Source organism: Typopeltis vanoorti, chromosome 1 (assembly GCF_054136105.1).
Source record: "Typopeltis vanoorti isolate ZY-2024b chromosome 1, IOZ_Tvanoo_1.0, whole genome shotgun sequence".
Taxonomy (NCBI): Eukaryota; Metazoa; Arthropoda; class Arachnida; order Uropygi; family Thelyphonidae; genus Typopeltis; species Typopeltis vanoorti.
Window position 1 is genome coordinate 140015320 of NC_143549.1, and position 14389 is coordinate 140029708.

A 14389-nucleotide genomic window follows, 5' to 3' on the forward strand; every position below is an offset into this window, starting at 1 on the left:
AAAGAAATTAGCAGAAGGATTGGACTTGGCAAGAAAGTTAGGAAGTTATTTTACGGATAATGATCCTTCAGTGGAGCACTCGGGAAAATTCATGAGACAATTGGATATTTGTTTTGCTCCATATTATGAACATAATAAAAATTTGCAGCATAGTGGTAAGCAAGGTTTTATTACTGACTTCTTGATAACTAAACCAGCCGAAGTATGCAATGAGAATTATACAAATGATGTCCAAGAGATTTCAAGTGATGGCAACATCCGGCCACTCATAAATAAAGAACATCTACGAAATGTTCGTTTTGAAGACAGTGGTGACGATTGTATTATGCACTTTATTTTTATTTTGCCTAAAACATTTATGCATTATATGAAATGAAGTTTACGTACAATTTGTAATTTTTATTTTATACTATGTATTTGTTTCATAGTTTATATGTTTTCTTAACTTACTTGAATTACCTGAATTAAATAAAAATATTTTTTGTTGGATATGTCATTGTTGTTTATATAATTAAAAAAAAAAAGATTTCGGAACATAACTCTACTTTTTCTATGTGATCTGAGTCTTGCATAACGCATCTTATATAATGCACCATTTCTGTGGAACCTCACATCCGCGTTATATGAGGGTTACCTGTATATATTTAGTTTAATCCTTTATCCATGTGTAAGCAATCAACGTTTGCACCTGGAGTATCTTCAGAACTGGGGCAACTCGTGGCAAAGGTGGATCAAGCTTCATATCATTTGCCTTAGTATCCCATTATGCAAAGCACATCTCCTTGCGGACATGTATAATGCTATGCACTATGGGAAGGGTCACAATCCAGACCGGTTTCGACCTTTATTGAGGTCTCTTCAGTGGGAGCCAGACCCAGAGGTGATACCAGGGTTGAAGCAATGCAGAAGTCATACCTGAATAAGAAGTTACTTAGATAAAGGATTAAACTAAATATATGTTATAGTCTAACCAAGTGAAAAAAACTTCCAGCATCATTCTCTAATCCAGGGTAATTAATTAAGAAGGTGTGACACCTTTTGGCAACTGGTATAGGTAAATATGACTTCTGCATTGCTTCAACCTTGGTATCACCTCTGCGTATGGCTCCCACTGAAGAGATCTCAATAAAGGTTGAAACCGGTCTTGGGTGGTGACCCTTCCCATAATGCATAGCATTATACATGTCCGCAAGGAGATGTGCTTTGCATTATGGGATACTAAGGCAAGTGATGTGAAGCTAGATCCGCCTTTGTCATGAGTTGCCCCAGTCCTGAAGACATTTCAGGTGCCAATGTTGTTTGCTTACACTTGGATCAAGGATTAAACTAAACATATAATTTATTGTCTAACCAAATGAAAAAAAAAAAAAAAGATAAAAAAAACTTCCAACATCGTTCTCTAACCAGAGTAATTTATTAATAAGGTATGACACCTTTTGGCAACACGTATAGGTAAATATGACTTCTGCATTGCTTCAACCTTGGTATCACCTCTGGGTCTGGCTTCCACTGAAGAGACCTCAATAAAGGTCAAAACTGGTCTGGGTAGTGACCCTTCTCATAATGCATAGCATATGTCTACAAGGAGATGTGTTTTGCAGCATGGAATACTCAGGCAAGTGATGTGAAGCTTGATCCACCTTTGCCATTAGTTGCCCCAGTCCTGAAGATACTTCAGGTGCAAAAGTTGTTTGCTTACACTTGGATAAAGAATTAAACTAAATATATAATTTATAGTCTAACCAAGTGGGGGGTGGGAAGAAAAAACTTCCAACCTAATTAACTCTATATTTAAACCAAACCTAGTTTCAAAACAAACCAGACTAAATGTATACAATCCATTAGCCTTACCAGTGCTATTTTATGGAAGTGAAATCTGGACAATAAAAACAAAAGGACAAACAAAGATTAATAAGAGCTGAAATGAAATTTATGAGAAAAACTGCGAAGTATACTTTATTTGATAACAAAAAAGAAATTATGAAAGAATTAAACCAGGAATCAATAATTGAAAAAATTAAAAACTATAAACATAATTGGATGGAACATGTGCAAAGAATGAAAACAGAAAGAGTACCAAAACAAGCTCTAAAGTACAAGCTATTAGGAAATAGAAAACCAGGAAGTCCTCTTAAAAGATTCAGCGATGAATTCTAAGGCTGGAACAGACTGCTCTAGGCCTAAATCCTTGATAGGCATGATGATGATGATGAATGTCATTACTATACATAAATGTTATTATGAGGGGTACTTAAGGGTCAAAGCTGTATAACTGAGAGGTGACCTCCACATAGCCTTTAAAGGAATGTGGAGAACCAGCCAGGGCTTCTGACCTAATGTCCAATCCTCACCTTCTCGTAGTGCACCCTGTTGGGTATCTACCTGGATACTGAACGAACGAGGATGGGCGCAATTTGGGATTTAGCCGACCAAATTGTATTCTTATTGGCTTAAACCAATATAGGAAATGATGGTACAACGTGACAAAATTTCATGCCGGCTAGGGCATCGCTTGGTTAAACAAGGCCCCCGTTGTTTTCAGCAGGGAACCAGGGTGAACAGCGAAAAGTCAGCTACTGGAACAAATCTGAAAGCACACCCCAACTCAACATCACCAGAGTTAAAGATCTGTACTATCAACATAAGAAGCCTGAATGGCAAAGAAATGGAGCTAGCTGAAGAATTAGATAAGTACCAGATCGACATAATAGGGGTGAATGAAACAAAAAAGACAAAAACTGGTGAGATCTTTCTGAGCAATAAATACAAAATGTTATATTCAGGCAATGACAATCAAGGAAAAGAAGGAGTAGCTGTAGTATTCAACACAAAATACGAGGTTAGTCTTCTTGAATGGCAGTCAGTCTCAAGTAGAGTAATGTGGGCAAATATGAGAATGGGGAACTGGACAATGAGACTTATTTGTGCCTGTGGTCCCACAGAAGGTTTTACTAAGGTAGAAGTGGAGGAATTTTTTGAGGCTTTAGAAAATGCAACTGACACAATGAAAAAGGAAAAGTTGGTCCTTGTTGAGGATCTAAATAGCAGAGTAGGAAATGATTGTCAGACAAACAAAAATATTTTTGTATGTCTTTTTTGGGAAAATTTGGAGAAAAGAGCAAAGCTGATAATAATGGCAAATACCTGTTGGATTTCTGCTCAGGACATGGTTATTACTAACACCATGTTCCAACATAAAAATGTGCACAAATTCACATGGAGAGAAGAGGCATGGAATAAGAAAAGTCTCATTGACCTATGTTATTGTTGATAGTGATGTTTTCTCCCTGGTACAGGACGCCAGAGTATATAGAGGATTTGAAATTGGAAGCGATCGCTATTTAGTCTTGAGCAGGATAAAATTGAATTTCATATTGAAAAGAATAACATGTAAGAAAGTTTTAAAGTGAATAAAAGTTGAGCAGCTCTCAGATGTGAACTGTAGACTACACAAAGATTATTGAAGAAAAAATGAAACAGTTTGAGAACAGGAACCAAACCTTGGAGATTCAGTGGCAAGCCTTGAAGAAAACTCTGATTGATTCAGTCAGAGAGGCATGTGGTGAGGTTGTCTGCAAGGATAGAAAAATCAGAACTCCATGGTAGACAGGAAGTTAAAGAGGCACTTTTGATATGCTTTCTTCTTTTTCTTCAGTGGCAAATATGTCAGCTTGTGCTCTTAGAGAATACAGAGACAAATGCAAGAATGCTAAATACTGTGTAAAACTAGCTAAACAAAAGTCATGGGAGGACTTTGGCAAGAACATAGAAAATAAATATCAAGAAGGTGCTAAGATATTCTGGAGGTTGTTGAAGAAACTTAGAAATGGTGGAAAGAGTGCTGTAAAAGGAGTTTGAGATGACAAAGGTGACATGAAAATAGGAGAAAAAGATATCCTTGAAGTATGGAGTAATTACTTCAAAAAATTACTAAATGAAACAAGCAGTGATAGCACAGTGGTAAAAAACTCTAAACAGGCATACAGTCAGGAATACATATCCATACTTGGAAGTAGAAAAAGCCATCAAAGGCTTTGAAAAGCAGCAGGAGTAGATGATATTCGACCAGAAATGCTGAAGTATGGCGGTATATATAAAAGTCTTACAGTGGCTGCACTGCATAGTTCAGAAAGCGTGGACAGAGGGACGAATTCCCGATGATTGGAGTAGAGCTCTAATAGTACCCATATATAAAAAGGGAAATAAAACTGAATGTGAAATTACAGAGGTATTTCCCTACTGAGTGTTCCTGGCAAGATCTATGCAAGTATACTTGAGAAATGGTTGAGAAGAATTGTGGAAGAAAATCTTGGTGAAGAACAAGCTGGATTCAGGCCAAATAAAGGCTCAGATCAGATCAGCATCAGATCTTCACTTTACGACAAATAGTTGAGAAAGCATGGGAATATAACAAAGATCTGTATTTAAGTTTTGTTGATCTGGAAAAACCATATGACAAGGTCCCAAGAGAGAAGCTATTCAATATGCTACAGTTGTATGGTGTCAATGGGGTGTTATATCAAGCAATAATTAGTCTTTATTTGAATTATAAGTCAGCAGTTAGAATTGAAATACAGGAAGATGGTTTAATGTTAAATCTAGTGTGAGACAAGGATGTACATTATCCCCTTCATATTGTGAACCATTCATTACTTATATGGATCACAATATGAAGGAAAGTGGTATTAAACCTAATATCAAAATTGAAGAAGTTAATGTCAGCTCTTTGCTTTATGCAGATGATGTTATACTTCTAAATAAATCCGCTGCAAGTCAGGAAGCATTCCCTGACTAAATTGAATAACTGTTGTAATAGATATGGTATGAAGGTCAACATTAAAAAGACAAAAACAATGAAAATAGGTAGAATTGTTGAAAATGTCAACTGTGTTGTGAACGTGGAACCTGTGGAACAAGTAAAACATTTCAGCTACTTAGGCACGATTTTTAGTGAAGATGGTAAATTAAATTTGGAAATAGACAACAGAATCAACAAAGCCGGTATGGTAGGAAGTCAATTGAATAAATTCATATGGAATAAGAGAGAAATTAGTCGGAACACTAAATTAGCTGTATACAAGACAGTGTTCAAACCAGTTTTAACTTATGGATCTGAGAGCTGGGTCAGAAGTAAAACACTTGACCAAAGACTAGAGACCACAGATATGAGAGGGACCATAGATATAAGATTAGAGGCATGAACAGATGGCATCAGTGGCAATATCAATCATATTAAAAACGAGGATATTAGGAAAGAACTTGTCATTGTCAGCATCCAGGAATGCATTAGCAGAGCTAATCTCAGGTGGTATGGTCACTTAAACAGAATGGGCAAGGAAAGATTAGCAAAAAAAGTGTTCTCTGCCAGGTTGGCAGGAAAACCACCCAGAGGAAGACCAAGATATAGATGGATTGATACGGTACAAAGTGCCTTAGCCGATAGAAATATAAGATCTGATAATGTTGGAGTCTTGACAAGTAACAGACTGATTTGGAGGAAAATTGTAGATAGGAAGTTAGCAATGATGTAAATTTTTCATGCAGTACTATCATATCCTGTACACTCCTTGAGGATACATTTCAGGAATTTGCTAATGATGATGATGTTATTATGAAATGTGCCTTTTTTTATAATTATTTGCATAATTTTCTTACTTTTTTATCTCCTTATCATTGTTAATTGCAATGTATATTCCCATCCTCTTCATGAATTGTAGATATGTTATTGCTATGCATCAATAGTTTTTCTGCAATCTGCTCTAGAGAGTAGAATCCCCCCCCCCCTTGCTTTTACCAAAAAAATTTGGCTGTTAGAGCGTTAGAATTTCATACCCCTTTTGAAACAAGTTCTTGTGTGGCACAAATTAACACAAATTTAACACATAAATTTAACCTTTATATGTTTGCAAAAAATACAAGCATAAAAAGATTTAAAAAGTCTGAAAATATGTTATTTTTAATATCTTGAAAACACTGTTATTTAATTACCGAACCAAAAATAAAAACTTTTTCAAATGATAATCATTACTTTGATATATATACTGGTATATATATATATATATATATATATATATATACATATACCATATTTGCTGAGAGGATTCCTCTCAGCAAATCCAGTGAATCTTTCTTATATACTCTGAAATTGGATGGTCAGTGGGTCCACTCTGTCTGCATGTTGTGTGTCATGATTGATAATTGCTTTCTTTCTTTTTCAGACTTCCTTGCTAATTCAGAATACTCCCAGGCCTTTGCTTTTCCATCTGCTTTTTTCTTTGTACCTAAATGACTTTCTGTCTTTGACTGAAAATTGTTTCCATAGTTTTGCTAATGATAATACACTATATTCTAGTTTTCAGTCTCATGATATAGATGTAATCAGAATTAATGCTCACTTTTTGCACTAATCACACTCTTTTTCTATATATAAACAATATGCTCTATGCATGGTTTTGTTAATGTGGCAAACCTTGTGGCTATTCAGATACCTGAAGATCTTCCATAACCAGTGCCTGCAACACTGATCTACTTGCCATTTTCCATTTCAGGTCAGGATAACCTTGTGAACGTTGATGTACCAAAGCACAGCTCCTTCTTTTCATAAGAAATATTTCACCTCGCCTTGTATGGGGATCTTGATAATATCTTGATCCCCAGACAAAATCATCAAATTTTTTCTCAGGATGACTTAAGCATTTTCAGAAAAAAAAAAATTGGTGTCCTTATTCTTTTTAAGGGTTCATATCTGTTTGCCAGGACACCTTTCCTACACTTCAAGTGATGGTCAAAAAAACCTCCCTAAAAATTCTAGATGCTGTCCAGGAGACGAGACAGTACATTGAACACTCCTCTCTCAAAGAATTATTATTTCAATCACTTTCTCCTGAATATTTTGTTTCTGCATTATACATTTCCTATAAGTCAGTGTTTCTCAATCTTCTTTCATCTGTGTCCTATTTTTTAATATTAGTTTTTGTGCCCCCCCCCCCACCTTCTCCCCTTGCAATTCTTGTGTTGAGACACTGACAGAACCCAAAAGTTAGCAAAACAACAACAACAAAAAAAAAAAAACTATGAATTAATTAAAATTTTTAAATATTCATATTAATTTAAATACATCATCAAATCTTTCGAAAATTATATAGATCTGGCATCACTGCACAGACCATTGAATGGTATCGGCCTTTCATTAACATTCACGATTTCATCACTGGAAGTTCGAATATTCTGGAAATGTTTCTGCAAGTACAAGTAAGGCTTGAAATGGCAAGATGGCAGTAACACTGAAACAGTGACGAACAGTGAGAAGTCGATGGTTGGTGTTATTTTACTCCTATTCGCAATGACTGTGATTCACATAAAAAAACAATCTTTTCTAGTGTAGAAAAATGGATAAATTTTTAATCAGTAAGTGGGCATTTGACAACTGTGGAGTGTCGATGTGAACAAATTCAGGTACATAGAATATCACTCTGAAAGTAAAATCAAGAAAGTATGCAGCAGAATATTTAGATTTCGGTTTTATAAAGACTGAAGTAAATGATGAAGAAAGACCACTGTGTGTTATTTGTTCGAAAATTTTGGCAGTTGATAGCAGGAAACCGAATAAACTTAAAAAACATTTGGAAACACTTCATAAGGAATATGTTAACAAACCGTGAGAGGTCTTTGCTGCCAAACTGAAATGTTTTGAAAAGCAAAAATCTAGCATTAAGAAAGCTTTGCTAGCTTCTTACAAAGTTGCATATTGCCCCACACTATCGGAGAAGACCTTTCTGTCAGCTGCGATTGATATTGTGAAAGCAAAGCTTGTAGAAAGTTTTACTAAACAACTACAGTGCATACCTCTATCAAATGATACTGTTGCTGGGTGAACTGGTGAGTTGTAACTAGTTATTCTCAATTTAGCTTGATGAGGCAACAGATAGCAACAAGGATTGTCATTTCATAGCTTATGTTCGATTTTGTGATGGATTATCAGCAGTTGAAGAGTTATTGTTTTGTAAACCAATAGAAAGAAGAGCCATATCATAAGCAAGGCAAACATACAGTGGAAAAATGGTGTTGTAATTTGCACTGATGATGCTCGAGTTATGTCTGGAAGGTTAAAAGTTTACAAGCCTTTGTGAGGGAAAAATCCCCACAATGTATTTGGACACATTGCATGATTCATAGAGAAGCTCTTGTTGCAAAGGAAATGAGCCCTGATCTAAACATTGTGTTAACAACACTTATAATAGTGGTGAATTATATAAAAATGAGAACCTTAAAATCAAGACTGTTTTCTGAACTTTGCAAAGACATGGCTGGAGTAGAACATTCAACATTACTATTTTACTGCGAGACAAGATAGTTATCATAGGGGAAATGTGTACAACATGTTTATGAATTAAAAGATGAAATAGCAATCTTTTTGGAAGAGTAAAATCACAAAGAAGCAGAGAAATAATTTAGAAACCACTTGTTTGTGATGAAATTGAACTACTCGGTGGGCATATTCGGGAAACTAAATATATTAAACCTGCAACTCCAAGGAAAAAATACACATATCTTAGAGATGAGTGACAAATGCTTTTTGTAAAAAAACTAGTGTTGTGGACCAAAAAGGTAAAGCAACAAAAATTAAAAATGTTTGCAAATGTGGATGAATTTATTAAAACCTACAAGGCAAAATAGCAACACATCAAAGTTTTATTTGCAACTATTGAAAATCCTTTAACAATGTTGCCAAAGAATTTTAGAAACTATTTTATAACCGATGGCAATGTATGAGTGGGTTAGAAACCATTTCAAATTATCCCTGAAAGTTTTTCAATTGAAGAAAAGGAACAATTTATAGACTTCACGTCATGCAGCGAAAGCAAAAGACAATTTACATCTAAATTGCTGTTTGAATTTTGGGCCTGTGTTGATGAATTTTCTGCACTTTTGCACTTTTCATGCACTTTTGCCATTTCCAACACATCTTATCTTTGTGAAATCAGGTTTTCTGCATTGGCTGCCTTAAAAACAAAGTATAGATCTCAGTTAAATATAGAAAGAGAACTAAGAGTGTCAATTTCCAATGTATCATATGAAAAGCTTTGCTCTGCAACACAGGCCCAAGGAAGCCATTAATTTTTAGATTCATTGTTATTGTTTAGTTTTAATTAGTTGCTTGGTATATTTTGCAATATTGATTTGTTATCGTATACATAACTAGTTTATTCAACAGTGGATTTTATATATTTTATTATTTTATTTTCAGAATGCTTTTGTTTCAATAAAGTAGTTTTTCCTTTGATTTCCACCTTCTTCGCCCCCCCCCCCCTCTAGGTATTTCACGCCTCCAAATAGGGCATACCCCACAGGTAGAATTATCGCTATAAGTATTTTAGGATTTCATTTTATGGGTGCTATAATGCAAGAAATATATATACACGAAAAGGAATACTTGGAATATACTTGGAAATTCTTTGGATTGATAATTCAAATGTTATTAATATACATACATATAAATTTTATTGTTTCTTTTCATATCTAGTTATGTTTTCTGTGCATTTTTAGCTTCAAACTACTGTGAAGAAGATAAACATATCAGTAATGCTGCTAATAGTTCAGATTTAGTCACTCACTGTGAAAATGTAAACCTATGTGACGTGGTAGATGCCAGACAGCCAAATAATTATAAGGATGCTGAACTTCAAATGCCAGATAGTCAGTTTTCTTACTGTGAGACATCTGTATCAAATAATGTTAACTATACAAGTGCTATTTCATCAGCTGTACAAGCCTCTATAAATGTATGTGATGCTAGTGTGGAGACAGAAAACCAGACAGCATGTAGTAAATTTACAACTTTGGATGTTCCTGTATGGTTAGTGCCAACTTTGGTTGAGCAGTTAAGAAACCAAACTCATCTTAGTCATCAAAACTGTAAGCTAGCAGTATCTACTATGGTGAATTGTATGAAAGAAGGACTTCCTGAATTATTCACTGTATGGAATAAACTGGAATGTGGCCTAGCTGAACAAGAAGTGATACAGGTAATTATTTAATTGTTATAATTCTCAAAGTTGCCATTTGTCTTTATTAGGACAATTATTATTTATATGAACAATTAAGAACTAGGTGTTGTGTATATCTCTGTTCACTTTCATGTACATGACTGAAAAAAATTACTTAAAAAGAAAAATAATGTTTTTTCTATAGTTGTAGATTTCTTCCATTTTCAAAGATAATGATCAGCTGAACATGTAACTCATGCAGTTGTGTTTATTTATACTTATCTCGGTCATACATACTAGTACAGTACAGTAATTTTACTGACTTTCACAACATAATAGATAAACAGTTAAATATTTAACTGGCCTGGTTGGCCGAGTGATTAGCGTATCTGCTCTCCAGCCAAAACGCTGCAGGTTCGAATCCCACCATGGGCATGGATGTTTGTGATTGTCTGTGAAAGTACTAGTGGTGGTAGTCGGCGGTAGATGGCGTTGGTGTTAGATGATGAAGGTTGAGTATAATATTCCCGAGCGAATAAGGACAACAGATCAGAATGGGATAGTTAGTATAAGGCATCAACGTAGGGATGAGGCTAATGGGGGGAGGGTCTGAAATTCATGTACACTAATGCTAGGGGTATTAGGAACAAGAAGGAAGAATTTTTGGCCATGATTGGCACTTCCAGACCACAGGTTATTGGCATTAGTGAAACATGGCTGACTGTAGATGATATAGCTAGTGGGGTTGAATGTGATGGGTATAATGTGTTCAGGAATGACAGGGAGAACAAAATGGGCGGGAGGAGGATTGTTGATGATAGCTGATGAACTGCAGCCAAGGAGAATAGAAGTTAAATTGCAGGATAGAGAAAAGAGCACATTTGAGGCCATTTGGTGCGAGATTGTGGCTAGCAGAACAAAATATACAATTGAGTGCTGTTATAGACCAGGTGATGGAAAAGATGGTGGAGATAGTATGCACAAGCAAATAGAAGAAATGAGTGGAAGGAGGATAATTATTATGGGAGATTTCAACTATGGTCGCATTGATTGGAGTGAGGAGAGGACAAATGGGAGGAAGGAATTGGATTTTATGCGGTTATTAAGGGATAACTATCTGCGACAGCATGTAATTGAAAATACTAGGGGGTCAGAGACTGCTTGACCTGGTAATTGCATCTCAGGATTTGGCTGTAACAAATATGACCACATTGCCACCAATTGGTGAGAGTGATCATAGGGTCTTGACTTGGGAGGTGGCTAAAGGTGTGGAATGTACAATTAAGACAGGGTACATGTGGAATTATCGGGCTGGTAAGTATGACAAGCTTAGGAGTTTGATTAGTTCATTGCCATGGCATGTACAGCTGCAAGGACTAGAAGTTGATAGTGCATGTGAGGCAGTTAAGAAGTATTTGCATGAAGCAATGGCTGACTGCATACCTAGAGTCCAAATAATAAATCAAGTAGGGGATAAATGGATGAAAACATCATTAAGCTTGAGCTGCAAAACACAAAGAAACAACTATGGGGGAATTTAAGGAGAAAGGTGGCTGGTAGGCACATGAACGGTATAAAGCGCAGGCCAGAAGGATAACGAGTGTGGTAAGAAAAGCAAAAAAGGATTACGAAAGAACATTGGCCATGCAGGCTAAAGAGAATCCTAAACAGTTTTTTTGATATGTTGCAAGTAAAAGAAAAAATGTATATGGCAGAATGGTTTTAAAGAATGCCGATGGTATGGAGGTAACTGAATCAGTTAATATAGTTGAGTTACTGAGTGAGCACTTTGCAAGAATATATCATTGAGGTGGTGACATTGCAGAAACGAATGAACCAATAGATTATACGGGAATTGTGGTGAATGAAGTGGAGGTGAGTAGTCTATTGCATAACCTCAATGTCAATACATCTGTGGGATTGGATGGTATACCAGCTCGTGTAGTACGAGAAGCAGCTAAAGAATTGTCAGTACCCTTGACCATTTTGTTTAATTTGAGTCTCGGGTCTGGGTTAGTCCTGAGGGGGTGGAAAGAGGGCAAAATAGTTAAACTGCATAAAGGAGGTTCCAAGACTGCTGTCGTAAATTACCGACTGATTAGCATATCAGGAATTGTTGTCAAGGTCTTGGAGAAATTAGTCAAGAAAAGAATACAGGATTGGATAGATGAAAATGGGATATTGTATGGGGGACAACATGGTTTTGTGAAGGGTAGATCATGCCTCAGTAACTTGCTCATGTTTTATAACACAGTGACTGCTGAACTGGATAAGGGTAATGGGTTTACAGTGATTCTACTGGACCTTGCAAAGGCCTTTGACAGGATACCACATGGAACTCTAATCAGTAAACTGGAGCAGATGGGGATGGATATAGGGTTGGTGAGATGGATAGGAGGGTGGTTGATGGAGAGCTACCAGAGAGTGGTTTATTCAGGAGTGGAGTCCAAAAAAGACGGCTTGTGACTAGTGGTGTGCCACAGGGTTCTGTTCTTGTACCACTACTTTGCAATTTGTTCATTAACGATATAGGAAAGGATCTGAGAGGAAGTGTTCACTTGTTTGCTGATGATGCAAAGTTGGGTAGTGCAATTGTGAGTGCACAGTATGTCAAAATTTTACAGGATGATTTGGATAGTTTGGAGGACTGGGCTAGGGAAAAATGGATGTCAATTTAATGTGGCAAAGTGTAAGGTTATGCATTTTGCGGTGAAAAGAATAGCAGCAGTATATCACATTGGTGGAACCGTACTCCAAGAGATCGATGAGGCCAGGGATTTGGGAGTGTCGGTGGATAGGGATTTGAAGTTTAGGGGGCACATTGCAAAAGTGGCTAAATCAGCTCATCAAATCACTTGGCTTCTGAAAATACTTTAACAAGTAGAGACAAACAAGTTATTGTTCCTGTATCGAGCCTTGATAAGACCCCCATCTAGACTACTGTGCTCAGATATGGACGCCAAGGTTTCTTCTTGATGGGGAGGAGGTGGAGAGGATCCAGAGACAAGTGACTAAGATGATAGCAGGTCTGTGGAATGAACCTTATGAGAACAGGTTGAAGATTTGTGGGTTGCCAAAATTGGTTGATAGGCAGAAAAGGAGTGATATGATTGAGACATTCAAATTACTGAAGGGTTTCTATAAGATTAATCCAGAAGATATTTTTGAGAATAGGACTGGTGGTGGGAGGACTAGGGGCCATACATGGAAGCTGGCAAGAATGTGGTTAGCAGGGGTATTAGAGCTAGGTTTTTTACTTGGAGAGTGGTGAATGAGTGGAATAAGCTGCCAGAGTCTGTTGTGGGTGCTACGACTGTGAATGAGTTCAAGGCGAGGTATGATAGATACTGTGTGAATGTCGAATAGTTGTTCTTGACATGATGTTAGGGCCTCCCTCGATGAGTCTGTTGACTCCTTGGAGTTGCCCGGAATAATAATAAAGGTTGGTGGAGTTGTAGAGTAGATGCCCTCCCTGGAGGTGTGATATAATAATAATAATATTTCAGTCCATTATTTCACCTAGGATAATGATAAAAGCAAACAAAGCAAAATTGAATAAGAATGTGAAATTTCCAGGTGTTCAGATATTTTGATTATGCTTTCTGGGTGCAGTGAAAAGTTTTTTTAGTAGAGAATGACATGATAGTCTTCCAAATGTTTGGCAGTTAGGAAGTGTAGTTTGTGTGCTGCTTGGTGACATTGTTGAGTTGCAGCAGCGAAAAAAATCTTGAATAGAATCTTAACAGAAATGCATGAATAGAAAGTAGTGCATTTTGTGAATGTGTAGGATAAGTTTGAGGAATGAATGGAACTGTATAAGAGTGATGGACTGCCAGCCTTGTTGGCCGAGTGGTTAGCGTATCTGCTCTCCAGCCAAAAGGCTGCGATTCGAATCCCACCGTGGGCATGGATGTTTGTGCTTGTCTGTGGAAATACTAGTGGTGATGGTTGGCGGTAGATGGCGTTGATGTAGTTGCGGTCAGTTGGTGGATTGAGTGGTTGAGACAGAGTTTGTAGAGCAGGTGCCCTCCCTCGATGAATCTTTGGACTCCCTGGAGGTGTCAAATAATAATAATAATAATCTGAATGAAGTCATTTAGGAAGGCTGCTGCTGGAAGGAAGTTTAGTGAGTAATGAAAATAAGATATCAGTGGACATCAAAGATAATGTGAATGAGCAGGAGATTGGACTAGGTGAGACTAAGGTGGTTGTGATTGGAGAACAGAATGTGAGAACAGGAATGCAAGTTTGGACAAGAAAATGCAGTGGGTGAGGGAGACATGATGTAATGAGAGTGGATTCTGCAAGTGGTATTGAATGCACATATGTAGATGGTCAGGAATATATGGGGCAAAAGATGAGCAGACAGGAGCAGGTGAGGAGAAGTCATGGATGGGGATAAA

At 36.8% G+C, this 14389-nt stretch overlaps 1 protein-coding gene across 1 annotated transcript in view; it reads left to right on the top strand.

The window, feature by feature from the left end:
• LOC150110475 (NCK-interacting protein with SH3 domain) overlaps positions 1–14389 on the top strand; it is a 243092-nt gene that overhangs the window by 131331 nt on the left and 97372 nt on the right. Inside the window, exon 4 of the mRNA XM_090394047.1 lies at positions 9547–10025. Within this exon, the coding sequence (XP_090250173.1) occupies positions 9547–10025 (479 nt within the window). The remainder of the gene's footprint in view (positions 1–9546; positions 10026–14389) is intronic.